Raw genomic sequence first — 27,522 nt, forward strand, 5'->3', positions numbered from 1 at the left:
GGGTTTACAGACAACTTTGGACCAGATACAAACGGTAAACTACGTTGTTTAGCTAAAGGACAGATAGTACAAGGTGTTGTGTTGACTTTAGACGATAAAGGGATACCAGGAATGTGATGCAGTTTTGTTAATGAAGGGTGTCCTAGACGTTGATGCCACAGAGTTCCATCAACCAAAGATCCACAGAAAGAATTTGTTTTAGCATGTAACTGAGGCTCCAAAATGTAAAGACCATGCAAAAGTGACCCTTTACCAATCGTCAAGTCCCGAATATGGTCCTGTATGAAACAAGAGTCATAGTAAACATGAGTAGACAAATCACGGTTTTGAAGCAAAGAGCTGACACTCATCAAATTGAACTTAAAACTCTGAACATGCAAAACATTATGAAGTGTAAGTGTATCCGAAATATGCACTGTCCCCGTGTGACTGATTGGAACACTAGTGCCGTTAGGTAAAGAGACTGTTACACCTGAAACAGGACACACTTCACTAAACAAACTCAAGTCAGAACATACATGACTAGTGGCACCACTGTCGACAATCCAACAACCATATGGTAAAATGGAATATAAAGTCGAAAGGCAATGATGTTGGAATGTTAAAATGTGATTCTCAAAACGAAGGTTGGTTGAAGGAAACACAATCGAAACCTTACCAGCAGTAGAGGTAGACGCCATGAAACCGTGTTCAGTAATAGTACCAGTTGGTTGTTGAGAAGACTGCTTATCACCAACTCTTATTTGAGCCATCAGTTGTGCTAGCAAGCTCTAAACCTGATCCGTAGTAAACTGATTTAGATCCAAAGAAGGATTAGGAGCAGCAACAGCATTAGCCACATTAGTCGATTGATTCTGTTGGAACTGGCTCTGTGGAGGAAACTGAGGCTTAGGAGTAGACTGTTGTTGTGGACCACGTGAAGACGACGAAGTCATCTGATGTAGTTTATGCCCGGGAGGATAACCATGAAGTTTATAACACTTCTGAACAGTGTGGCCGTGACGTTTGCAATGGGTACAGACAGGCTTCTGAGAAAAGCGATTGCCTTGATATGCTGCAGCATAAGCTGCATTATCAAATGGACCAGTGTAGTAGCTAGGATCCTGAACGTTGACTGCAGACTCAATTGGACCAGTGTTCTGAAAAGCAACATTATCTACTCGTGTAGATGGTTTAATTGACTTCTGTCGTTCATCCTGTGCCACCATGTTAAACACATCCTCAATATCTGGAATGGGCCTCAACATGAGAATATGATGACGTGTAGACTCATACGCTTCATTCAAACCCATCATAAATTTCATAACACGACTCTTCTGTTGCATCTTCTCCCATAGCAAAGCAGCATTACACTCACAACGGCCGCAAGTACAAACCGGAATCTCCACATAGTTCTTATATTCTTCCCACAGAGTAACAAGTTCTGTATAATACGTACTGATATCCATCGAACCTTGTTGAATAGTGCTCAGACGCTGTTCTATCTCATATAATCGAGGAGCATCATCCTGCTTAAAGCGAGTCAACAAGTTCTTCCATATGGATTCAGCAGTAGACATGAACAATAAGCTTTGACCAATCTTCTTGGAAACAGAATTCATAAGCCAAGTCGCCACCATATCATTGCATCTTGACCAAGATCCAGAATCACGATGATTGGGAGAGGGTTTCGGAATCGTACCATCAATAAACCCAAGCTTATTGCGAACATTCAAAGCCATCCTCATCGAACGACGCCACGAGTGAAATTCCGAACCGCAAGACAAACGATCGGAAACAAGTATCAAACCAGCATGATCCGATGAGTGGAGATAGTACGGATTCTCGTACAAATCAGTAATCGAACGAGCTGGATCTGGAACGGACTGTTGCTGACCCGTGGAACTCATTGAATCAAGTGATGTTGAAAGCAAACGGCAAAACAATCAATCAAGATCAATGAGAACGCAAAACGGCAAAGAATCAGCAAGTAACAGCTCAAGATATCAATCACCAGCACAGAACGATTCAATCGAGCAACAAAATCAAGAAGACGAAGGCGATTCGCGATACCAGTTCTATCAAATCGAGAAGGAGACGAAGGCAGAGATCGATCGTGAGCTCACGAACAGAAACGCTCATCCTTGAATCGATTTGAAGAAGACGAAGGTCGAGAATCAATGGCGGAAGCTCAGTATGTGCTCTGATACCATAACAAGAAAGTCGTTATTAGTGTAAAAAATACTTTCTCAATCTATCAATGTACGTACATGAGCTGTATTTATACATACATTGTATACGGTTTAGTAAAGGGAAGCTAAACCGATGATTAAACTTAACCAGAATCTAATCTAAGTTAACCGGGTTCTCTAATAAGCTCAAGCGTTACCAGTAAGCCGGCAAACAAATGAAGACCAAGGAGGAAAACCTATGGTCGCAGTCGCAAAGGAAGGTGGTGATACGTTTTCTCAACAAAATCTCGTTAACCTTAATTTGACTTGGATTTCGATGGGACAATAATTTGGTTTATTTACCAACTTAAGAAACAGTGCAGTAAACCATCTATATCAATAACATATCAACTTAGTGGGCCTCCCTGGATAACAAATTTCTAGACGTTAACAAAAATACACAAGCCCATATTAATAACTGGTCTGAATGACATGGCAAAAAGAAGTCTTCCGATTGGTCTGAATTTCCGATACTACGTGGCACACCTAAGGAGGCTCCTTATTGTCCTTTTAATATAGTTAGATTGTTAAAAAAAAAGTTTTATACTAGTATTAATTAATCAAAGTCAAAATCTAAACCCATCATCATCTAGGAGAATTTTTCATTAATTATATTAAAATATTAAAAAACTTGTGCCAAATCCGAAATCTGCGTCTTTTTTTTTGTCAAACAACCAAATTCTGTCTTAACTATATTTGGTTGATTTTTTTCTGTTTTAGGCATTAATAATATATTTTCAGTTAGAATGTAGTGTCGTAAATTGGTCTGAACTAGCAGAATTGTAAAATGGTAATCAAGAACAAACTCTTCTTCTCATCCGGATCTTCGAGCCACAATAGTTTCAATAGTCCCATTTCTGTTGGCTCCAAATCTCCGATACAATCAGACACAAATATGCCTGAAGCTGCTCCCAAGGATGAAACCCTTGTCCCTGACCCGATCCCCGCTGGTGGTTTTGTCGGTATGTTCTCATCAGAAACAAATAATATATTGATTTGGTTAGTGTCAGATACGATGTTATTGTCTCAAATTCTCAATCCGTTATATTTAATTCATCTAAGACATAAAAACGCTTTGAGAGCTTTTTTTTTCTTTGAGAGCTTTTATGTAATATTGTGATGGAGACTTATGCTCGTCTCGTTCCTGTTATGAGCATGTTCGCTTGTAGGATATAATATAAATGCTTGTTTTAAGGATGAGCATTATCACCACCTTTTACCATCTTGTTATGAATTAAACGGTATGTTTGTCGCATGTTGATTCTTCACTTCATATTTCTCAAATTTTACTTCGCAGGCCGCTCCGGACGATTTGGCCCTCGGAAGGGGTTTCCTAGTGACATAAAAAGTTTTTCTCATGAGCTGAACTCAAAAGGTGTACAGCCCTTTCCATTATGGAAGCCTCATATTTCGAACAATGTGGAGGTATTCTAGAATATCTTATTTTTATTAATCTTCTGTGAGTTTTGCTGTATGCAGGATCTAATAGTCTGTCGTTTCTAGGAAATATTGGTTCTGATTCGTGCAAAATTTGATAAAGCAAAGGAAGATGTAAACTCTGACCTTAAGGTATTTGCTGCGGACTTGGTGGAAGTTCTTGAGAAAAATGCAGAAAGCCATTTTGAGTGGGAGGAATCACTTGAAGACTTGTTAATTTTGGCTCGAAATTGTGCTATGACTACTCCTGGAGATTTTTGGCTTCGTTGTGAAGGGATAGTTCGAGATTTGGATGATAGACGTCAAGAGCTTCCTCTTGGCATTCTCAAACAGCTTCACACTCGGATGCTTTTCATACTTACTAAATGTACGAGGTTGCTTCAGTTTCATTATGAGTTCTCTCTGACTTCATAATTAGGTTTTTGGTGAGTCTTGAACCCATGACCTCATCCTTTAACAACACTTTTCCGGAATGAGTTGTCATCAATCTTTTCTTCATGAGGAATTTATTCTATCACATTAACATGATGATTTGTTTTACTTTTTATTTACTTAGTTCCTTTGTCTTTCATTTTTCGAATTTGTTCTTTTGTCTTTCATTTTTCGAATTTGAAAAAAATGAAAAAGGTGGTTTGTGCTGTTGGAAAATGATTTTTCAGATGAAAATTTAGTTTTATCAGTTTAAAATCTTAATCAAAAGTCAAATGATAAGTCAGAATTTGACATTTGTTGACCTATTTTTCTGTGTTAGTCATTATACAAAAAAAAACATTTAGGGGGGACTCTAAATCTACGGTTACCACTACAGTCACGCCTTCCTTCTTCTGCTTCTTCTTCCTCGTCGCTTCCGCACCTCTGAACCTCTGAGATCTCCACAGAATCGAATCATAATATACAGAGACAGTTCTCTTTCGAAGTCACGAGTGTGTAAATGACCACTAACTTTTGACTTGGATCCTAGTATCCTGATTAGGTATTTTGAATCGAGAATGGTGTTCAAGAACAAACTCTTCTTCTCCTCAAAAAAATCCGGATCCTCGAGCCCGGATAGCTCCAACAGCCCCAGATCCGTCGGCTCCAACTCTCCTAATCCATCGGACAAGAAGAAGTCCAAATCCGCTTCCAAGGATGAATCCCCGATCCATAGCCCGAGCTCCCTCGGCGGCTTCGGTTGTAAGCAGGCGTCGTCGATTAAAGACGGTTTGAAGAAGAATAAGGGAAAAGAAGTTCCGTCTCCTCACTCTATCGGGAAATCGAACTTATCTCCTAGCTCCGAGGCGAAGAAGAACGGAGGAGGACCGGCGTTTGTTTCTCCGATCATGGCGTCGTCTCTGGGGTTGAACCGGATCAAGACGAGATCGGGGCCTTTGCCACGGGAGAGTGTTTTCAATTTTCGGAGTGATGAGAAGACTCCGCCTCTGCTGTGTACGAGTAAGCTCTCGAAGATGGCTACTGATACTGGCTCTGGTTCAGGTTCGGGTTTAGGTTCGGGTTCGTCTGGATTTGGTAGTGGGGATAAGAAGAAGGAAGCTGGGAGTGTAATGCTGAGGTTTGAAGAGAACATGAGTCGCGCTCAAGCGAGTGATCGTGATAGTAGTATGTCTCCTGATACTGGAGGACCACCGAAGAGCCTCAGCCCTACGTTGCCGCCTTCAGGATCTCGTTTGCAGAATGCAGCATCCTCATCGGGAGCTGGTATGTCCTTTGATGCATATAACATCTTGAAATTGTTGGTGGGAGAAACGGTGTTCAATTTAAATTCGATTAAAAACATAGAAACGTCTTGAGAATTTTCTGTATGATGGTATGGTAATGTGATAGAGTCTTATGCTATGAGAATGTTAGTTTTAAGGATGAGCATCCGTGTGTGTTAATAACTGGAGCTTATCACCAGTCACCACCTCTGGCACATCTTGCTCTGAATAGTATCTCGATATTGTATGTCTTCTGTTGGTTCTTCAGTTCTTATACTAAGTTTTCTTATGGTTGTATTTCGCAGGCCGCTCTGGCCCTATTAAAAGTTCAGACTTCTGCACCCCAGAGGTACCCCATTCTCCATCATATGGATATTTTAGTGTAGTTTGTGCTGTGTATTACGCTTAAGTGATCTTTTTGCCTTGATGTTTATTTTTTTTTAGAATACGTATGAATGGGAAAATCCAAAAGAGTCAGAATCACCACGTTATCAAGCCTTACTTCGTATGACCAGTGCTCCTCGGAAAAGGTTTCCTGGTGACATCAAAAGCTTTTCTCATGAGCTGAACTCTAAGGGTGTACGTCCCTTCCCATTGTGGAAGCCTCGTAGGTCGAACAATGTGGAGGTATTCTAGAGTCTCCGATCTCTATTAATCCGTGTGAGTTTTCTCCGTATGCAGAATCTAATAGTCTGTCTTTTCCAGGAAATATTGGTTCTCATTCGGGCCAAATTTGATAAAGCAAAGGAAGAAGTAAACTCTGACCTTAAGGTATTTGCTGCGGACCTGGTGGGAATTCTTGAGAAAAATGCAGAAAGCCATCCTGAGTGGGAGGAAACATTTGAAGACTTGCTGATTTTGGCTCGCAGTTGTGCTATGACTACTCCTGGAGATTTCTGGCTTCAGTGTGAAGGCATAGTTCAAGATTTAGATGATAGACGTCAAGAGCTTCCTCAGGGCGTTCTCAAACAGCTTCATACTCGGATGCTTTTTATACTTACCAGATGTACGAGATTGCTACAGTTTCATAAGGAAAGTTGGGGAGAAGAGGAACAAGTTGTACAACTACGTCAGTCAAGAGTTTTGCATTCTATAGAAAAAATACCTCCCAGCGGAGCGGGAAGGAGTTCAAGTGCTGCAAAGGTCTTGAAGATGCCACCATCCACCAAGAAAGCTTATAGTCAGGAACAGCGTGGTTTGCAGTGGAAGGAGGACGTTGTTGTACGCTCAGTTCCTCCCCTCTCTCCTCCTGAAAATGATGTTCTTAAAGAATCTGAATCTCCTGCAAACATTGATAGAATGTCTTCGTGGAAGAAACTTCCAACTCCAGTACTGAAAACTGTGAAAGAAGCGCCAGCATTAGAAGAGCAGAATCATAACAAAGTTGAACCTCCAAATCTGGTTAGAAATCGACATGCGGCTATCTCTACTCTCAGCGGCCCTCCCGCAAAAGATTCTCATGAACATTCCCCCAAGCATCGGCACAATGTATCTTGGGGTTACTGGGGGGAACAGCCACTTGTTTCGGAAGAAAGTTCAATAATGTGCCGTATCTGTGAGGAGGAGGTTCCCACTACCCATGTCGAAGATCACTCTAGAATTTGTACATTAGCTGATAAATATGACCAGAAAGGACTGAGTGTTGATGAGCGGCTTATGGCAGTTGCTGGAACTCTAGACAAGATAGCAGAGACCTTCAGGCATAAGGATAGCTTAGCAGCTGGAGAAAGCCCAGATGGTATGAAAGTATCCAATTCAAATTTGACTCAAGAGTGTGATGTTCTCTCGCCAAGGTTGAGTGATTGGTCGCGGAGAGGGTCAGAAGACATGCTTGACTGTCTCCCAGAGACTGATAATTCAGTTTTTATGGATGATCTGAGAGGTTTACCCTTAATGTCATGTAAAACCCGTTTTGGTTCCAAGTCTGATCAAGGCATGACAACCTCATCTGCCAGTAGCATGACTCCTAGATCCCCAATTCCAACCCCTAGACCTGATCCAATTGAAATGATTCTAGGAGGCAAGGGTACTTTCCATGATCATGATGAATATCCACAGGTTTGTGATGGTTATGCTCCATCTTCATAAATTGTCTTTCCTTATTAAATATTTCTCTGATAGAAACTCTTGATGCAGATGAGCGAACTTGCTGACATTGCAAAATGTGCAGCAGATGCCATCCCGGGTGATGAACAATCAATTCCATTTTTACTTTCTTGTCTTGGAGATCTGAGGGTTGTCATAGACCGCAGTAAGTTTGATGCACTTACAGTAGAAACTTTTGGGACTCGCATAGAAAAGTTAATCCGGTGAGTTTCTTGTGTTATTTTTGGCATGAGATATCTTTTAAGTCCCTCCCTCTCTCTTCTTTTTGCGTTCATGTGTAATTTGTAGATGTTTTGTGATTTCCAGAAATATTAGGTGTTGAAAGTATAGATTTCTTCATTATGTAGGGAGAAATATCTGCAGATCTGTGAGCTTCTGGATGATGAAAAGGTTGACTTATCAAGCACTGTAATTGATGAAGATGCTCCTTTAGAAGATGATGTTGTTCGAGGCTTGAGGACCAGTCCAGTACACCCGCGCGACCGCACATCCATAGATGATTTTGAGATCATAAAACCAATAAGTCGGGGAGCTTTTGGGAGAGTTTTTTTGGCTAAAAAGAGAACAACGGGAGATCTATTTGCAATCAAGGTAAAATATATTTTGCGTTTGCTCTCTCTTAGTTCTCTTTTCTTTTGTGAAAAAATATTGTAGTTAGGATGACGTGGATGACAAAATCTCTAGTTGGATTTTCTCTAATCTTGTGTTGTAATGTCTGTTATACTCTTCAGGTTCTGAAAAAGGCAGATATGATCCGAAAGAATGCTGTTGAAAGTATACTAGCCGAACGTGATATTTTGATCAATGTCCGCAATCCCTTTGTGGTGAGCAGGTCTAACCTTTAAGCACATTCTTTGGATAGATCTACATCTTTAAATGTAACTTCTTTTGAGCAGGTACGTTTCTTCTATTCTTTCACGTGTCGTGACAACCTGTATCTGGTGATGGAGTATTTGAATGGAGGGGACCTGTATTCTTTGTTGAGAAATTTGGGTTGCTTAGAGGAAGATATTGTCCGTGTGTATATTGCCGAAGTGGTAAGTTCTGCATGCTTATTTTTGAGTCATGCCGTAGAAGTTCTAGAAAGTGATTTCATGATCAATTTTCTTTTCAGGTCCTTGCTTTGGAATATTTGCATTCTGAGGGTGTTGTTCACCGTGATTTGAAGCCTGATAATTTGTTGATTGCGCATGATGGTCATATTAAGGTATTTTTTCGATTGTTAGAACTCTCTTCGGCCATCTTTTGGAATACTTTGGTTGTCTTGTTATTTGAGGATTAGGAGATTGTGTTCTGGTCTTAGCAATAAATTCTCAGAATCACTGCGTCTTTTGTGGTTTGTTTCACTGTATTGAGCAGTTGACAGATTTTGGGCTCTCCAAAGTTGGTCTCATCAACAGCACGGATGATCTGTCTGGTCCTGGGATATCTCTACTTGATGAGGAGGAATCACAATTACCCACATCCGAGCATCAACTTGAAAGGCGCAAGAAACGGTCTGCTGTGGGTACTCCTGACTACTTAGCACCAGAAATTCTTTTAGGGACAGGACATGGTGCGTTCTAATCTTGCTGTATATTTATCTTCTAATCAAAAATGGTTTTTTGAGTAGAATGCTTGGTATTCGGCTGGGTTGGTTATTGAGCCAGGAAAAAAATACGCTCTACACATCTGTTTCTGCATAATATTGATGTGCTTAGTAATTAGAAAGCTGGACTACCGAGTTTCAGATGTTTCTGTTCCGTTTATCACATGCCAAGTTGACAAAATTGACATATACTTGCAATATTTTTCAGCTGCAACTGCGGATTGGTGGTCTGTTGGAATCATTCTGTTTGAACTCATTGTGGGAATTCCACCTTTCAATGCTGAGCAACCTCAGGTGAGAGACTAATCATATGTTGTTTCTTGGTAATGCTTTGAGTGCGGAACATATGTTTCTCAAGGTCTCCGAGTACCGTGTTAGGTTTTGTACAGGCTTTTGTACTCCTGTAACTTACATATGAAATGATTAGTTATGTTTCTATAAGGAGTAGCTTGCATCTCATTTTGGCTTTTAACATTTATTTGCATTATCTTTGGTTTGTTGTAGCAAATATTTGACAATATTCTCAATCGTAACATACCATGGCCTCATGTCCCGGAAGAAATAAGTGCTGAAGCCCACGATATTATTGACCGGTAAAATATATTCTCTCTCTCTTTCTAATTATACGCTTCACACTATGGTCGCTTCCAAAATCATCAGTTGTGCAATAGAAAACACGGATGAACAACTCTTTTCTGCTCACTATATTGAGTAACTATCTGTTTCGCTAACGTCCATAGTTAATGTACATACTAAGGACGTTTGATTCAAACTCTGTTTCCATACTAGATAGAATCTTTGCTCTACAGATTAAAGACAGGTTTTTGTCTGTAACGTCATGTCATCTTCTCTTTCTAGATTTTTAACAGAAGATCCTCATCTGAGACTTGGAGCTAGAGGTGCTGCTGAGGTAAAAACTGATGTCGTTTTCTGTAATGACTTGTTCCAGTTTGCTGTATTTACTGAAAATAAGTTCATGGCGCAGGTCAAGCAGCACGTCTTCTTTAAAGACATCAATTGGGATACTCTAGCGAGGCAAAAGGTGCTGTATCTTTTTCTTTTGATGATATATGATTTGCAGAAACGGACCCTCATGTCGTATGCAAAGTTTGACGCTAGTTTTCTTTAGGCTGCATTTGTTCCAGCTTCAGAGAGTGCAATCGACACTAGTTACTTCAGAAGTCGCTACTCGTGGAACACATCTGATGAGCAATTTTTCCCATCGGGTGAGGTTCAAGATTATAGCGATGCTGATAGCTTGAGTGGCAGCAGTGGTTGTTCGAGCAATGGTCATGAGGAGGGAGAGGTAACATTCATTGATCCCACTCTTTGATTTCAACCTCCTTAACTTTCATTAATGTTCTTTGAATGTAAATAATTTCACCAAAATGGACCAAAATGGTGATACACAGGTTGAAGAAAGCGACGGACAAGCAGAGTCGGAGTCTGGCATACCTGTAGATTACTCTTTCAGTAATTTCTCGTTCAAGGTACTGATCACATGACTTCCCTGTTAAGAGCCAGTTTTGTACCGAGTATACAAAGTCTATTTAGTTGTTGATTTTAAGATTTGAGTTCTATGTTCGTACATTTTTACTTAGCGCTCTAAGTAAGTTGCTTTCGTTTCATGGTTTTGCAGAATCTGTCGCAGTTGGCATCAATCAACTACGATCTTCTATCTAAAGGCTGGAAAGATGAGCCACAACCAAACTCGCGTCCCAAGTAATAATGCTTATTACAATTTGGCCAAAGCCAAGCCTTTTTAAAGCCAAACCGTTCATGAAAATGCAAAACTGAGGTGTATATCTATCACAGAGACAGAAGAAGATCAAATATTATTTTGACAAAATATCAATATATGATGACAACTAAAAGCTACTTTTTCTCTTAGTAGTGTAACAAAATCTCACTTTATACACAAATTGTTAACAAACAAAATCAGTGAAATGGAATTCAATCAAACACGTTAAAGAAAAACATTGACTCATTCTCTCATCATACAGAAACATAATAATTCGTAGCTTCTCAAAACATTTTCAGCATGAAATGGTTAATAACTTAATATTATAAAAGTTACTAATTATTTGTTCTTTTTGGGCTCGCGTACTATTGGTATCAAACTGACAAAAGGCTGAAACAATACTGAAATAAAAATTAAAGTTAAAAGCACTAATAATTACAACCTCAACGAACTCATCATTATCAGTGCCCCAGTCCACACACACGAGAAAAAAAAAGAAAAAGAAAACCAAAATTATGAAACTAATTAACGACCCCAACTCTAATTCCCCGCCATATTCTTAAACTAACATTTCACATCTAGAGAGAAAGACATCAGCAAACGCCGCGTTTCATACCATCGTTCACACTAGTGAACCTCTCGAGCCTCCTTGCATCCATGGGTCTAGAGAACCTGATCCAAACCCGATTGGCGCAACTCCTGGATCCTCCTCACCACCTCCACCATCACTGGCCTCTTGTCAGGGTGTGGCTCCGTACACTCAATCCCCAGCTGCAGCATCTCCTCCATCTCTCCTTCCACCACCGTCTCCAAACTCATCAGCTCCGAGTCGAAAACCTCACTCCTCCACGCCTCTCTCCCCACCGAATGCACCCACCTCGCCAAGTCCATCCCTTCCTCATTCATCACCGAGTTAGACGGCGCTTTCCCCGTCAGCAACTCAAGCAACACCACACCAAAGCTGTACACATCCGCCTTCTGCGAAACACGCCTCGGATCAGTTACTTCCGGCGCACGGTACCCGGTAACACGGTTTGTGGTTGCGGTTGAAGAGCCGACGAGCTGAGCCAAACCGAAGTCAGAGACTCGTGCATCGTGGGAGTTTGTTAAGAGGATGTTGGAAGACTTGACGTTCCCATGAGAACTTAACGGATCTTGCGAATGAAGATAGTCTAGTCCACGAGCAGCTCCAAGGGCGATACGTGACCGTACTTCCCAGTCTAGTGGACTCCTTCCTGCACCTTTGTTTCCTGTAACATAACAATAACGTTAAGCACAACACAAACAAAAGCTATTCTTTGAAACTTAGAACACACATCCAAGGCTAAGTACTGTCCCCATTTATTCACATAACCATTAACAAAACTTTTACCGTGTAAATTCTTCACAAAACTGTTTCGTTTTTTTTTTAATATAAGTCGTGTTACTCTAAAATGATTTTTCAGTCATAACTTTTTCTACCAAAAAAAGAATAATAATAAAATAAAATAAACTTTTACCGTGTAAGAGAGCAGACAAGCTTCCCATAGGCATGAAGTCATACACAAGCAGCTTCTCATCACCACTGTAATAATAAGCTCTCAACGGCACCAAGTTCTCATGATCCATCGCCCCAACAACCTCAATCTTCTCCTTGAACTCTCTATCCGCCATCGTCACATCCTTCAGCCTCTTCACAGCCACCATCGTCGCCGCGTCAAGCACCGCCTTATACGCCGTCCCGAACGTCCCCTTCCCCAAAACCTCCGCAGAAGCTCTCAACAGATCCTCCAGCTCAAACACCTTCGTAGCGTTCCCAAAGAACACTAACTTCCTCCTCGTCCCTGAACCGTTCACTTCCGCGTTCCCCGTCACAGCCGCAGCCGCCTCGTATCCACTCTCCGTCGCTGCTTCCACCGCCGCTTTCTCCCCGGGAGATTCGATATCAAGCTGCTTGATAGTTCTTCCAACGTCGACCTCCCTTGTCCTCTTCTTCCCAAAGAGAGCCATCAGAACCATAACAACCACGAAGAACGCAACCACGCAACCAATCACTATCCCAGCTATCGCTCCACCAGAAAGCTTCCCCTTTTCTCTCTTCCCATCACTCCCTGGAATGTTTCCGACAGAAATAGGCTGACTCGGCACAGTTCCTTCGTTATTACAAACACCAAGCGGCTTCCCACAGAGAGAAGTCCCAAGAAAAGAATCGGAATCGAATCTCTGAAGATTCTTGGGTATAGATCCGTTCAACAAGTTGTTAGAAACATTAAACTGATCCAAGCCCAAGCCCATATCCACTAAAGGCCCAGAGAGTTTGTTATTCTCTAAGTACAGAGTCTTGAGCCTCGTGAGGTTCTTGAACCCCGAGGAGATCTCTCCGGAGAAACCGTTATCTCCAAGATCCAGCCTCACGAGGTTGCTGAGGCTGAACAAGACCTCCGGTATCTCGCCGGAGAATCTGTTCCCCTGGAGGTAGAGCCGCCGGAGGTCTGAGCAGCTGCCGAGATCTAACGGGAGTGTTCCGGTTAGCGCGTTGAGACGGAGGCTGAGGGTCCGGAGATTTGTTAAGTTACCGAAAATACCCTCGGGTATCTGACCGGAGAGCGCGACGCCGGGGAGGCGGAGGGCGGTTACGCGGTTGGCTTCGCAGGAGACGCCGGTCCAGTTGCATGGAGAGGTTTGTTTGGAGTTCCAGAGGAATGTGCGGCCGCCGAGGGAGGAGCGGAGGGAGAGGAGGGCGGATTTGTCGGCGGCGAGGTCTTGGAGTGAGGGAGGAGGAAGGGAGAGGAGGAGAATCGAGAGGAGGAGGAGGAGAGAGAGAGGAGCCATTAGAAACCCTTGAAAGCTCTGTCTGAAGAAGGAAGGTTGTGAGTGAAGTGAAGGTAGTAGTCAACACTTATCAGTCAATCTCTCCTCTTTTTCTCCTCTTTTTCTTCACATTTTTAATATTTAATTTTAAAGAGCTTCGGTATGTGACAAAAACGGTATTTCTAATGCAACAGTGACATATGTCATTCTATGCTTGGTTTAAAATATGTGATTGCAATGGATCATATTGTAGAGTATCCTATGTAACATGTTTAGCAGTATTTGTCTTTATCTAACCTGCATTAGTCTTTTAACACCTTTTTCAATACATAAACTGCTGGAAATGCTCTAGTTTCATAAACTGCTAAAAATGTTGTGAAATTATTAATATTTTAGTCATCTTTGTTGTATTAGAGAAATGTTTGTGAAAAATGAAGTGTAACATAAAGAAATTAGCAAGTGGATGAGTATAGTTGGGGGGACAGATATTAAACTAATACAAGAGAAATGGAATCCAAAAAAGTTATTAGTAATTAAAAGGCGTGTTAAGAACATCATGAAATTCCTTGCATCTGAGTAAAGTGGAGCCCTCTTCTCAAGATACACTTAGTTCTATGTTTTTCCTTCATTAATATTTTTTTCAAAAAAGAATCATATAAGTATATAAATTGATTTTGTCTGTAGAATAAATTGCATGTGTAAAAGGGAAAATAGAACATGGGTGTGTATGGTAAGTAGGACCTTAACATGTAGAAAAGGCAACAACAATAATTTACAGCATTTAATAATTTTTACCAAAAACACATTCTCTATTATGTCATTGTCTCTACTCTGAATGATCCAATCAATAGGGTCCCATTAATATATTCTATTTACATATAGGCTAATTTGTCTAAAGAAGAAAAAAACAAATTAATAAAAGTCACGATGGTTACAGACTCACAGTGATTAGAAAAAAAGACAGAAATGGTTGAGCGTTATACTTTGGAAGAGAACGGCTACAATTATCTTAAAATCTAATTCTTGCACCAACTTGTTCTCTAACTTTGCAGGGTTCATCTCAACAATATACAATGGTTACACGGCCACATTGTTCGTTTTATCAGAACTCTTTTAACCATAAATTAATGTTAAAACTTAAAACATACATACAAGATCTCTTTGTTTTTCTACAACAAACAAGTTCAACCTATAAACTAGAATTGTATATCAATGGAATGGCCCTTCAAAATCATGTTTATCTGGTTAAAGCTCTCTGTTTACTTGGAACCAAAGTTCTCCATCTGGGTTAAGGGTTTTGACGAAATTAGATTTCTTTCTTTTCTTTCAAGCGATTACCCTTTTTCTGAACCAACGCAACAGCCGAGGCTATAACGCACAGAGCCAAGAAGGGGAAAACAATCGACGTCCCTGTCTCATTCATTCTTTGTAGCGGCACTGAGGAGTTCAAGCTCATTGTCCCAAACTTCGTCCTTGAATCTTCTGGTCTACAAAAAGAACGTGACCAGGATTCATGAATAAGATGACAATTCTGTGTCGTTTGATCAACTTTTGAGAAAGGTTCCATGAGTTTACCTTATGAAACTCTTCATTTTTTGCCACAAAGACGGTTTTTCTCTGGACTCTGAGTCAAATCTACGCTCCTCTTGACGAGTTTCTACAAATGGGGATTATAAGTTTTTTATTTTTATTTTGGTTGAAAATAGATTTGAATTAGGTGCAAGTAAGTGTTGTACCAGTACTACTGCTAGATCTTCTAAGCGACGAGAATTCCTCTACCAACTTGCGTTCCCTCTCGCTGCCGTTTAACATTGTTTTCAACATTTTAGCAAGCAAAGCATTAAGCATGACAGAGAGAGGGTTACAAGGGAAGTGACAGTGACACAAACCTTAGGTTTTTGGGGATCAAAACCTTCACTTCAAAGCAATGATCACCTCGAACAGAAGGTCTATCCGTGTCTGGAACACCTTTCCTATATAGTTTCACTGTGTCGCCTGGCTGAGTTCCAGGCGGAATCCGAAGATCCATTGTCCCCTCAACTGTTTCTACCTGAAAAAAAAAAAAGAAAGATGTCATACATACAATGATACAAGGTTCCCATTATCGAGTAACATCAAGCAACAAACGAGTTTAAACCCACCTTTGTGAATGTCCCAAGTATTGCATCTGTGAAATCTATGGTGATCTTGGAGTATAGATTAAGCCCTTCCCTCCGGATCCCACGCTTCTCAGCAACCTGAAGCACGATGAACAGATCTCCAGCTCGTCCACTATGGAAGTGAAAAGAAAAACCAAACTGAGAAACAAAACAGGTGCCAAAACACTAAATATCAGGAAACGTAAAAGGCAGATTCTCCAGTACCTTCTCTTGTCCACGTTACCTTCTCCTCGCATCCGCATTGTGGCTCTGTCGCTGACACCAGGAGGGACAACAAGATCCATCTTTTTACAAGACCGTAGTCTCCCGTTGCCATTGCACATTCGACATTTATCAGTTATGATTCTCCCATCACCACCACATTTTGAGCAAGTGGAAACCTAAATATATATCACACATTATTATCTATCATCTATAGCACAACACTAAAGTTTCAGTTATAGTAAACGAGTTACCTGAGACATGATTCCAAAGGGTGTTCTCTGAGTGTCCATGACACGCCCTTTACCACCACAGTTGCTACACTGTTTAACGTCCTTACTAGATTTAGCACCTGTGCCTCCACAGCCATCACACGTTGCTAAATAAGAAACCTCAATCTCACGTTTAACTCCAAAAACAGACTCTTCAAAGCTCAACCGCATATCATACCTAACATAATACATGTAACCAAAGGTCATGAGACAAAGTGTTTTCCCCAATTCTCAAGTAAAGAAAACATATTATGCAAACTATCATATAGGCTAACTATCACCCAGGGGATGCAGTAATCAAATGCTAATTTTATGGAATCATAAACTTGAATGATATTTTACCGGATGTCAAGGTCCATGCTTCTCTTATTCATGAAATCAAAACCCATGCCTCCAGAATCACCCATTTCTCCAAAGAATCCATCAGAACCACCTCCAAAGAATGCACTATACAAATCAAATGGATCCACCTGAAGAATGAGAAAAAAAAAACAAAAGAATCAAAGAGGGCATTTTTCAATCAAAATTCTGCAAAGAGATTGACTTACTCCTTGAGAAGCATCCTGAGAAGCATTGAAATTGCCATCTAAACCAGCCTCGCCAAAGCGATCATACGCGGATCTCTTCTCCTCATCAGATAACACCTACAAAAGATGCTTCATTTCCACTTTGTAATAAGCAAAAACGATGAAGAAGCAGATTTGAATGAAAAACAAGGAAAAAAGGAGAGGACTTTGGGGTTAGTTACCTCATAAGCAGCACTAATCTGTTTGAACTTATCTTCAGCCCCAGGGTTCTTGTTCATGTCCGGATGATACTGTTTTACACCCATATCACAACTCTCTAACAATTAAAAATAAAATAAAACAAAGTAAAAGAGTTGAAGCTGAAGGAGTAACCTTGCGAGCGAGTGCCCTGTACGCGCTTTTGATCTCCTTCAAGGTGGCGTTGCGGGCGACATTCAGAGTTTTGTAGTGATCCTTTCCGGCGGACATGGTGACCCCACGGCGGCGATTTCCGCATCTCCGAACACGCAGAAAACTGGGAGGTGAAGAGAATGAAGGATTGGATAGCGGGAACTGAAGACGGAAGCTGTGAGCTGGGTTTAGAGATGGAATCAAAGTAGAGCGAGACATTTCATCTCCCTGGAGCGAGCTTGTTCCAGAATTTCAGAAGGGAGGGTTTTAACGTGTGGGGGTTTTGTTTTGTTCAGTGGTTACTACCTACACGGCAAAAACTTGGGCCTAGATAGAATCTTCAGACTCGTTTCAAAACGACGACGTCTGTTTGATTTTTAATGTTTTGAGCCGAATAGCTTAAATACCCAATATACGGCCTTCTCAGAATTATTCGAACGGCTCATTTCTGTTTGTTGAAAATACACAGATACAGGTTATTTTTTTTGGTTTTCTAGTTTTTTTTTTAATTTTGGTTTTTGGTTTTTGGTTTTGGGATTTTAGATTTTGGTTTTTGGTTTTTGGTTTTTGATTTTGCAGTAGATTATAGTTGTTTTTTGAAAAACATGATTGGTGATTTTAAATTTTTATTTTTAGTTTTGGGTTTTTGTTTACAAAATAATGAAATGAAAATATTATCAATAGTAAAATATTTATTCTAGAAATAATAAATATAATATCATTACCAAAACACACATAAGCTTATTTAAAAAAACAGCAAAAACAAATATAATTTTATGTTTGAACATAAAATTAAAATTTTAATTCTGTGTTTAAACATAAGTTATATATACTTTGCTTTATAATTTTACTATATTTATTGATTGTTTTCTTTGAAGTTGAAATAAAAATTAGAAATTTTTTTTTATTACTATGAAAACAGCAAATAATACGAAATATTACTTAAAATACATTTATTTATTTAATAGATTTATTTTAAAATATAAAATAATGCAAACTAAATAGATGAACCACAATTCATATATATATGTGACAATACATAGCTGACAAAAAAAAAAAGCCGACAAAAAAAAACAATACATAATTACAGTTCAAAAATGACAATACATAATTAAAAGTAAAAAAATAGTTATATTTTAAAAATATTCTATAATTCAAATATTAATTACAAAATATCAATAGTTAGATTATTTAAACATATTAAATAAAATTTTAATGTATTTTTATAAGTTTGGGAAACCGTATAAAATTATATATCTATTTAAAAATCTTAAATTTAAATTTTATTGTTTTTTTTTTTTCAAAATTTGATTGATGATTTTTGGGTCTGGTAATTTTCAAAAGAATTTAGAAGTTAATTTCTTGTTTTAAAAAAGATTATTACATTTAAAAAAAATTGTAAACCAATCATAAAATGAAAAAAAACTATGAAAAGATGGCTTTTGGTTTTTATGTTAAAAATAGACAGTTATTTGCAAAAAGTAGTTTTCCTATATTTTAGAGAATCTATTCTTTCAAAATCTTGATTGGATGCAAAATAGTTTTTGGAAAAACGAAAACTAAAAACTAATTCAAAAACCACAAACAATCAATTTCACCATTTCTGAAATACAACCTAAGTTGTTGCACCTTCTTTGTTTTCTTTATATGTACTTCTATTGCTTGATCTGGTCGATTACGAGTGCTACAACGTAGTTCGGTTATCATATTATATGACCCGAATTTAAATTGTTTTTCATTAATGTTAAAAAGATAATTTGATCGTTTGGTACTGAATTATTATGTAAACTATTTGGACTAAATTTTTAGAATATACAAGCAACATCAACTTTGCACCTTCTTTGTTAAAGAGTATAAAAATAAAAGCTGCAAAGATATCAACCAGAGAATGAAAACTGAATAAAATATTCAGAGGTATGTGTGCTCATGTAAAAGGAGTCCAAGTTAAATGAATCATGAATCATATGATTCACGTATCATCATCATTCACACCTAATACTTCCATTCAAGAAAACCAACAAGTTTTCTTGAACAACTGCCTTTTTCTCTGTGGAGAAGTTAAATCGGAATATGCTTCATGAAACTCAGGACGCATGATTGCGCGCATCCAGGGGCGTTCTTGGACAGAGCACAATGAAACCTAGGCCTAGGGCCCCCATTTTTCAAAGGCCTCCATTTAAAAAAAAAATTATGCAGCTAATGTTTTTTTATCACAATTTACAGTTACATAATGAAAATGTACAAATGAAAAACAGAAAAAGATAACAACACAAAATTAAAATGGGACCTACGTAAAATTTATTCTTTTAACTTTTTTCATTGACTATTTTTTATCTCTGGCTCTCTTCCTCTTTTTCCATTACTCTTAAGCTTTTAAAAAAAAAAAAAAAATATCCTAAGCTTTATGTTCTACAATAATGTGTAGGCCCCCGTTTTTTTTCTTGCCTAGGGTCTCACGTATTACAGGGACGGCCCTGCGCGCATCTATTAGTTGATTCAATAACAACATTACTTCTTCTTTTAATAACAATACTCCCTCTGTTTCTTTTTATATGATGTTTGGGCTTAGTACAAAAAGATTGAAAAATATATTCTTCTAAAAAGCATATTTAAAGATATAATTTTTTAAAAAATCAACCAATTATAAAAAAGACACTAAAATTTTAGTGATTGAACAATTTCCAATAAAATTAAAATTAACCTTAAAATTTTTAAACGTCATATATTTTGAAACAATATAATTTTTTTTAAAACATTATATAATTTGAAACGGATAGAGTATTATTTTCTTCAAAACAAAATAAATTAAACTATTTTGGGTATCAATTTTTAAAAATCTAAGAACACGTTGTTAGCTTATTAAAATTCAGAAAACTGTTAATTTACATTCGACTCATCACCAATCGGCAATCGTAGGTTTTGTCGACAACATAAAATCATAACTTTGCAATTACTTTATAAAAAGCTAAATTAAGTGGGTTGGACGTCATGATTAGTAAATTACTAACTTTACAAGGAACGTGTTCAAAATGGCTACACTAATCAAAAGCGTGATACGTTGGCCAAAGAATAAAAGAATCAAATTGTGATACAAAAACGCACAGAGGTACAAAAGTACTAACAATGTACTTGCGTTTCATGACTTGCCGAAACTTAAGAAAACGCTAATACAACTTTTCATCGTCATCCTTTTTAGGTTAGCAATGGCCACTATTCCCAACTTAAGAGAAATGCGTCGCAACTTTTCTCAGTGGAGTAGTCACGAACGTCCCACTCAGATAATAAATTATCATGTCAATAAATAAAAGTTGGATTTGACTTTTCCTCCGTAGCTAGTCACGGATTTCAATGAACACTTTATCAGTACGGTGCACGTGACGAGCATAGCGATGTGTTCCCACCTAAAAATCCACCACCCTACCTCTTCGGAATTATAAATATTTTAAAAAATTCCCAAGTAGGTCACATGCCACATCATGAATATTGTTGATAAAGAATATTCAACATTATTAGGTAAGTAACATGCCACATCCTGCATAATGTTGTAAAGAATATTCAACACTTAAATTTTAAGATAGATTCATAATTATTAATCACCAGATCTTATCCACCTACTTTACTACTCCCGACAAGCTCATTAACCTCCAACGTGCCAGGCCGTACTTTGTTATTATTATTATCATTTCAAAACAACAACAACACAAAAGTCGCTGATTGACTTTTTTCACCGCATGAATACCCTTATTTAATTATTCGAAACTAAGAAGAAGAAAAAACACAAAATGTCGTCATAAGAATTATTGAAACCGAAATAGACCGCGATCACAAGTACAACAGTATTCAAATCATAAAACCAAACCGGAGAAAATCAAATATTACTAAATGTGTGTGGTTTAACCGAGGATGGTGGTTTCAGCGATCATGGACGTAACAACGTAAGGATCCATGTTAGAAGCTGGCCTTCTGTCCTCGAAGTAACCTTTGCCTTCTTTCTCAGTGTCTCTCCCCACTCTCACCGAAGCCCCACGGTTCGCCACTCCCCAAGAGAACGTGTTGATGTCTGCAGTTTCGTGCTTCCCCGTGAGACGACGCTCGTTGCCTTCACCGTAAGCAGCAATGTGCTCCTTGTGCTTCACCTGAAGCTTCTCTATCGCTTTCTTAATCACAGCTAATCCTCCGTCGTTCCTCATTGACTTCGTGCTGTAGTTGCAGTGAGCTCCAGCTCCGTTCCAATCACCCTGAACCAACGCAACAATGTTACAACTTATTGCACAAGAAGAGTGTGGTTAGAGATTAGAGACACTAACCGGGACTGGTTTAGGGTCGAAGCTGACATTCACACCAGAGATCTCAGTGATCCTCTGTCGGAAAGATGATAACCGTTAGCAAAGTTTGAAGCATTTTATGGGGAACATAACCGGTTAAGTACAGATTAGTCTTACCTCGAGAAGGTATCTAGCGACCCAGACTTGGTCACCAGCACTAATACCCTCAACAGGACCGACTTGGAACTCCCACTGACCAGGCATGACTTCTCCATTGACACCAGAGATCCCAATACCTGCGTAAATACAGGCCTTGTAGTGTGCATCCACGATGTCACGACCAATGGCTTTGTCAGCTCCCACACCACAGTAGTATGGTCCCTGAGGGCCAGGGAAGCCACCGATAGGCCAACCAATGGGCCAGTTCACACCCTTCTGCATCAATGTGTATTCTTGCTCAATCCCATACCTTTTTAAGTCAAAGGGAAGAGAAGAGTATTAGTATATGATTAACTGATTAACAGAGAGATCAATAGAGGAAGAAGAAGAGGAGCTTACCAAGGCTCCTCAGAGGCAACTTTGGGGTTGCTGAAGATCTTAGCAGCGTTGTGCCTCTTGTTGGTCGGAATTGGATTCCCTGCCGGCGTGTAAGCATCACACATCACCTGCATATATAGATAACAATAAACAATGATTTTCTTAAAATTTGATTTTGTAACAAATGAATATTGTCACGCTCTAATCATATAAAATTAAACCTACCAGAATGTTGTTGCCTTTCCTGAACGGATCACGGAATATCGCCTGAGGGCTATCGATCATTCATTAACAAAACAAAACAAAGATCAACACTTTTTACTTCATATTTACTTGATGTTTTATATGTAAATAGAGATAATAAAAGAACATACTATAGAATGACTTCACTGTCATCTCCGGCGGCTTGACCGGTGCTGGATCCGTCGTAGTTCCACTTAGGCAGCTTTGATGGATCGCTCACTGGTCCTGGTAGTGTCTGTATCATCCAAAACAAATCAGATCAGCCAAATAAAAAAACAGAGGATAAAAACAGAGGATCAAGAAACAGAGTATTTATTTAATTACCCTGGCTTTGCTTCTGATGTCCATTCCAGATCCACCGATCCTGTTCATTCAAAGTTCATACGAAAACTCACAAACCCAGAAGACGACAAGAAAGAAAATATCAAAAAAGAGACATGCTTTATGATGTATACTACGTCAAACTCAGTGAACCGTGTTCATAGAGAAACTCTCAAAACCATAACAGATCAATAATAGCAAGATGAAGAAAGGTGAAAACTTTACGATCGTATTAATAGAAAGAAACCAAAATAATGACACTCGTCGTGAAAGAGAGAGAAGGGGAGATCGAACCATATGTATTCGGCGATGATTTTCTCGGTGGAGTCAGAGAGGTTGAGGTTGACGAGATCTGAGAGGAGAGACATGGCGCCGTCACGAGATAAAAGAGAAAGATAATCAATCAGTGTTTGTCTAAGGGAAGACGATCAATGCAGCTTCTCTCCTGACGAGTGTTTTTATTTTATAGACCTATTTTTTTGTTTTTTTTTTTATTTTCAAATAATTACATGATTTTATTTACTGTTTTCTGCCAACATTATCTTTTGATTTTTTTAAATGGTTAATTTTATTAGATAAACGATTCCGTTAGGATTCTCCTGACATTTACACAGAGATAATTACAATTATTATTTTAAGCGTTTCTTTATTATTATGAACAGGCGAAAGGAGTTTATTTATGATCAAACGGAACTAATTCTCTTCTGTGGTTACTACGTGAAGAAAAAGTGGTTGCACTATTGATAGACGAGTAGTTAAGTTTTATGAATCGTAGGATGATGAAACGAGTGCAATTCGCAAAAACTAAGAAGTTTCTTGATATTCTTCATATCTTTTGTCTTTTAGTACAAACCTGATTATGGATAACTGGAGGATATGTTTATGAGTAAATCAGTAAAATTAGAATTGTTGATGAACACGTAAACGTAGTTTAGTGAGATACGAAATGAAATGAGTTTTGCACTAATCCTACTATATAATAGCAACTAAATTGGGACTTTTTAAGCTATGCCACATAGGCACAAATATTCTCATCCAACCAAAATGCCATGTCATTCTAGATTGGACTTGGATTTTTAAAAAATTAATCAGCTTTGCAGCCCTTTTGACCCATCATGCAGCTGTCTCGATCCCGTTTCGCAGCCCAGCCTATTTACCCAGCCCTTTGTCGATTCTATTTCATTCGCAGACCCAGCCCATTTTTTATACAGATAGCAAGTTTATTGTTCCATATATGATTCTTAGTATTTGAATATAACATATAACATATAAATCTAATAATATTAAAATATATTTTGTTTTTGTTAAGGGTAGTAGAACATCTGACCTGAAAACCGAAGAACTAAAATATAAAAAATGAAAATTATATGATATTCATAAAATTTTCCATCTGCTTTGTCTTAAAAAAAATAATTACGTAACTAACATTGCATGATGTTACGTACAAACTTTTGTTAGCTTTTATTTTGTAGTTTTATGATAATTACAATAGTATACATAATGAGAATGAATAATATATATAGAAATTATGTCGTTAGTTATTGAAACTACTTTGAAAATTTTAAATATTTGTTTTTTATTTTATACAATTTTAAATCTAAATCTCAAATCCCCACCCGTTAATTATAACCCTAAATAACCACATCACACTAAAATCTTTCATTTTACTAAATTTAATAAGTAAAATGACATTAATACCCTAGATATATTAAAAATTACATTGAAAGTGGAATAAGCTTACATTGAAAATGGGTGCCCTTTCATGCTTCTAAGGAATTTAAATCAAAAGAAAGGGTTATGCAATGGAACACGTCTGATTGTTCCTTACCTAGGTGAGTGTGTTATTAGAGGTGAAATAGTTACAGGCTCTCATATTGGATATAAAGTGGACCTTCCAAGAATCATACTATCGGAATCAGTAACTAAACATCCATTAACCCTTGAAAGGCGGCAATTTCCAATCAGGCTATGTTACGCAATGACAATTAATAAAAGTTAGGGTTAGAGTTTGAAATGTGTCTTATTGTATTTGCCACAACCCGTTTTCACCCATGGACAGCTCTATGTTGCTTTTTACCGAGTTATTACCCAGACAGGCCTCAAAATTATACAAGGAAAGGATCAAAAGATAGGAAGAGTTAAAAACATAGTCTACAAAAAAATATACAACGGTCTACCTCGCTCCCCTAAAAAATATTATTTTGCAACACAATTCACAACACAATCCAAAAATACTAAATTCCTTTCTCTCTCCCCCAGAATCACGATCAGATGCTCACCCAGAGCAGATTCCCCGGAATCACGAACAAATTTCTATACCCTAAGATGCAAGTAACCAGTAAATTTGCCGACCAAAACTCTCCGAACTCAATAATGAATATGTACTAACAAAATTATTTTATAATAATAGGCCCGCTCGTAATAGAAAATGCCATCTCTACAAGACCATTCACAATATACTTCGCAGACATCGTCTACGTCTTATCTTATTTTTATTCCTTTTCGTTAGCTACCAAACTCTATTCCCTTTGGACAATTACTTATTTATACTGTCAAACTATTTAGTTTTGAACTGTGTGAACTGGATAACGTTCCCTTTAGATTGGATTGGATTGCGTTTACACAGGTAATAACATTTTATTAAATAATATTTGTTTTAAGCAATAAATATATAATACAATAATTTTTTGTAGATCCAAAATGGTACGTCTAACCATATGGGACAACGAGGCGGCTAATTTCAGGGAGTTAAATCGCATATCAACCAGGAAAAACCAAATCGTAATCATCACAAGTATCATTCCAAGGTTACATGAAAGTAATAAACTAAACAAAAAGTTTATGTCAAACTAAATACTTACAAATATTACACTTATACAGGAAAACTATCATTCACGACCACATCATGATCGCACTTTTACTTTGACACCGACATTGATATCATACAACGCTTCTAAAAGACGAATAAACTGCTATCCTAAGCCTGATAGCAAACGACACCACTCAATACTCAAAAATACTCTTTTCTCCTATGAAATTTGATTGCTCAACACAATATATTATTCAAACTTACTTTTGTTTAGAAAAGAAAAACTGATCACCGCGCATCACATTCAAATAAAAACTCCATGGTTAAATCTACAACACACAAAATTAACAAACACTTTCTTAAACTAAAAACTACTAATCAAAAATATAAATTTTCATAATTTGAACATGTTATCCGCGCGTAGCGCGGACACCGAATCTAGTGACTATAAAAGTATTATCATATGATGAATCAAGACGTGGACACTTTTGTATTTTGCGTACGTAACGTTTTCCTCCAATTTGTCATAAAGCCCATTTTGTTGCGCCCTGTTTTGCTCTTCGCATTAACCTGATGTGTCTAAATAGACATGACCTTTTAACCAACTTGCATGGACTCAATCATGCAGCTCAATAATTGAATCGTACAGAGAAACTATAAGATCGATACATCTTTTGTATACAACTAGAAACTTTTCTCCTTTAGTAGTACTGTAACAAAAAAAAAAGTTGTCATTTTTATACATCAGTATTTACAAATAAACTCAATCCAATGGAATTCAAACACATGCATGAAAGAAACCTTCATTTTTGTGTCATTCACTGATGACTGATCATGTCGAAACATCCTGCTTAGTAGCTGCTCAAAAATATTTTCATCGATCACTTCATAGTACTCAACATCTTATTAACAAAAAATCCAAAACAACAAAGACATGTTCAACAACTAAATTGGCTACGCTATTATTATCACTTATTTTTGGCATGATATTAATTCATTGTCTAATGGACCTTTGTCGAGAAGTTTAAAATCCATCTCCAACAGTAAATTGTCTATAGTTCGTAGAAAGAGATGAAACTGATCTCTACGAATTCTATGAATAAGGTTTATGAGACAATAAACTAGGTCTATTTAAAAGAGAGACTAGAAAATCCTAATTTCTTTCTTGTATAAATAAGGAGGCACCCTCCGAATGACTTTTTCTGAGTCCAAACACATTTTCTAGAGAAGTTTTTATAGATTTTTAGATTCACTTTACTTTTCTATAGAAAACATCATCTTTGTAATGAAATCTATAATCTTTATAATGGCTTCAAATAAAGTAGCAATCCCATTTATATATCATGTACTAATAAACATTCAACCAATTTTTTTTTGGCAAATTGCATCCTATACATTCTTTCCGTTCTATAAATATAGACTTTTTAGTATTTCCACACATATTAAGAAAATACATTAAACTACTATAATAAATGTATCATTTTCTGTAATTTTCAATTTTCAATAACTTTTAACCAATAGTAATTCAATAAAATCAATTAATTTTATTGAAGTTTACAACTTTTTTTTTATAGAAAACACAAAAAAATACATTTTTGTGAAACAAACATTTTTTCTAAAAATTCTATTTTAATAAAACGGATAGAGTACAATAAAAAAAAACATAAATACACTAACTAACTAAAACTCCTCTCTCTTTCTCATGCTTTCTCTTCCTATCTCTCTACTCTATCTCCTAGATCCTAATTTTCCTTTTTTCCTGTTACTTAGCAAATAAACCTTTTTTTGGGGTGAGTTAATACATCGGGAACTACAGAATATAAATTGTTAAGTTACCTGTGACGTTCATATGTGCTGTTTTCTTGAATGAGTGATATCTCTATGTTTCCCTTGGTCTGCCCATGCTTGTGCAAGAAAATTTATAATATATGCAAATTACAGTTGGTATGAAAAGATATTTTTTACGTTTCATTTTAATTGTCATTTTATATTTATACACATAAATTAAGAAAACATTTAATTTTGTATATTTTCTCAATAAAAACATCATTACCTATACAGTTAACCATATTTCAACCAATATAAAATAAATTGAAAAGATAAAGAATCATATACATATAAAATTAATAATTGTTGTATTGAAATTCTAAAATAATACTTATTTTGTAACAAAAATATTAATGATACTTAATAATATTAAACGGATGAAATATTAAATATCTTGAATTAATT

At 37.5% G+C, this 27,522-nt stretch overlaps 5 protein-coding genes across 6 annotated transcripts; 1 reads left to right on the forward strand and 4 right to left on the reverse strand.

Moving 5' to 3' along the window:
- Positions 1–770: 770 nt before the first annotated feature.
- On the reverse strand, positions 771–1,889 carry LOC111199052. The gene has a single exon (XM_022688503.1). It carries the CDS (start codon positions 1,887–1,889, stop codon positions 771–773), a length of 1,119 nt encoding a protein of 372 aa, XP_022544224.1.
- Positions 1,890–4,415: 2,526 nt separating this feature from the next.
- Positions 4,416–10,913, forward strand: LOC111198755 (probable serine/threonine protein kinase IREH1). 2 transcript variants are annotated; one of them, XM_022687942.2, is made up of 17 exons: positions 4,416–5,342; positions 5,647–5,690; positions 5,786–5,968; positions 6,047–7,399; positions 7,478–7,650; positions 7,795–8,038; positions 8,179–8,271; positions 8,344–8,484; positions 8,562–8,654; positions 8,807–9,002; positions 9,244–9,329; positions 9,540–9,628; positions 9,894–9,945; positions 10,021–10,077; positions 10,165–10,341; positions 10,448–10,525; positions 10,675–10,913. In XM_022687942.2, exons 1-17 carry the CDS (start codon positions 4,637–4,639, stop codon positions 10,759–10,761), a joined length of 3,852 nt encoding a protein of 1,283 aa, XP_022543663.1. In that variant the 5' UTR covers positions 4,416–4,636; the 3' UTR covers positions 10,762–10,913. The 2 variants fall into 2 exon arrangements, with proteins under 2 accessions (XP_022543663.1, XP_048629810.1); XM_048773853.1 differs by having other exon boundaries at positions 9,894–10,077.
- Positions 10,914–11,163: 250 nt separating this feature from the next.
- Positions 11,164–13,905, reverse strand: LOC111198756 (probable inactive receptor kinase RLK902). Its single transcript, XM_022687943.2, has 2 exons — positions 12,276–13,905; positions 11,164–12,026 (listed from the first exon to the last, which is right to left on the reverse strand). The coding sequence occupies exons 1-2, from the start codon at positions 13,585–13,587 to the stop codon at positions 11,440–11,442; spliced, it is 1,899 nt and encodes a 632-aa protein (XP_022543664.1). The 5' UTR covers positions 13,588–13,905; the 3' UTR covers positions 11,164–11,439.
- Positions 13,906–14,656: 751 nt separating this feature from the next.
- Positions 14,657–17,423, reverse strand: LOC106435955 (chaperone protein DnaJ). Its single transcript, XM_013876898.3, has 11 exons — positions 17,098–17,423; positions 16,947–17,015; positions 16,747–16,842; positions 16,541–16,668; positions 16,181–16,376; positions 15,930–16,105; positions 15,708–15,837; positions 15,456–15,616; positions 15,303–15,364; positions 15,142–15,223; positions 14,657–15,053 (listed from the first exon to the last, which is right to left on the reverse strand). Exons 1-11 carry the CDS (start codon positions 17,332–17,334, stop codon positions 14,873–14,875), a joined length of 1,518 nt encoding a protein of 505 aa, XP_013732352.2. The 5' UTR covers positions 17,335–17,423; the 3' UTR covers positions 14,657–14,872.
- A 3,475-nt stretch (positions 17,424–20,898) lies between these two features.
- Positions 20,899–22,864, reverse strand: LOC106452023 (glutamine synthetase cytosolic isozyme 1-3). Its single transcript, NM_001315808.1, is given in 8 exon segments — positions 20,899–21,353; positions 21,423–21,476; positions 21,558–21,849; positions 21,939–22,045; positions 22,143–22,191; positions 22,292–22,395; positions 22,485–22,524; positions 22,776–22,864. Coding segments are annotated over 8 exon segments (1,065 nt in total). The 5' UTR covers positions 22,850–22,864; the 3' UTR covers positions 20,899–21,008.
- Between the last annotated feature and the right edge of the window lie 4,658 nt (positions 22,865–27,522).

Source organism: Brassica napus, unplaced genomic scaffold, assembly GCF_020379485.1.
Source record: "Brassica napus cultivar Da-Ae unplaced genomic scaffold, Da-Ae ScsIHWf_2680;HRSCAF=3438, whole genome shotgun sequence".
In the NCBI taxonomy this organism is placed as follows: Eukaryota; Viridiplantae; Streptophyta; class Magnoliopsida; order Brassicales; family Brassicaceae; genus Brassica; species Brassica napus.

What these genes read in the sequence shown, in the direction of transcription:
- LOC111199052 (XM_022688503.1), bottom strand. Translation starts at nt 1,889, where the DNA reads ATGAGTTCCACGGGTCAGCAACAGTCCGTTCCAGATCCAGCTCGTTCG.
- LOC111198755 (XM_048773853.1), top strand. Translation starts at nt 4,637, where the DNA reads ATGGTGTTCAAGAACAAACTCTTCTTCTCCTCAAAAAAATCCGGATCC. An exon ending in AGCATCCTCATCGGGAGCTG is followed by an intron (nt 5,343 to 5,646) that starts GTATGTCCTTTG and finishes TGTATTTCGCAG; the next exon opens with GCCGCTCTGGCCCTATTAAA. An exon ending in GAGATCTATTTGCAATCAAG is followed by an intron (nt 8,039 to 8,178) that starts GTAAAATATATT and finishes TATACTCTTCAG; the next exon opens with GTTCTGAAAAAGGCAGATAT.
- LOC111198756 (XM_022687943.2), bottom strand. Translation starts at nt 13,587, where the DNA reads ATGGCTCCTCTCTCTCTCCTCCTCCTCCTCTCGATTCTCCTCCTCTCC. An exon ending in CTTGTCTGCTCTCTTACACG is followed by an intron (nt 12,027 to 12,275) that starts GTAAAAGTTTAT and finishes GTTATGTTACAG; the next exon opens with GAAACAAAGGTGCAGGAAGG.
- LOC106435955 (XM_013876898.3), bottom strand. Translation starts at nt 17,334, where the DNA reads ATGTCTCGCTCTACTTTGATTCCATCTCTAAACCCAGCTCACAGCTTC. An exon ending in AGATTAGTGCTGCTTATGAG is followed by an intron (nt 16,843 to 16,946) that starts GTAACTAACCCC and finishes CATCTTTTGTAG; the next exon opens with GTGTTATCTGATGAGGAGAA. An exon ending in CCTTTGGAATCATGTCTCAG is followed by an intron (nt 16,106 to 16,180) that starts GTAACTCGTTTA and finishes ATATATATTTAG; the next exon opens with GTTTCCACTTGCTCAAAATG.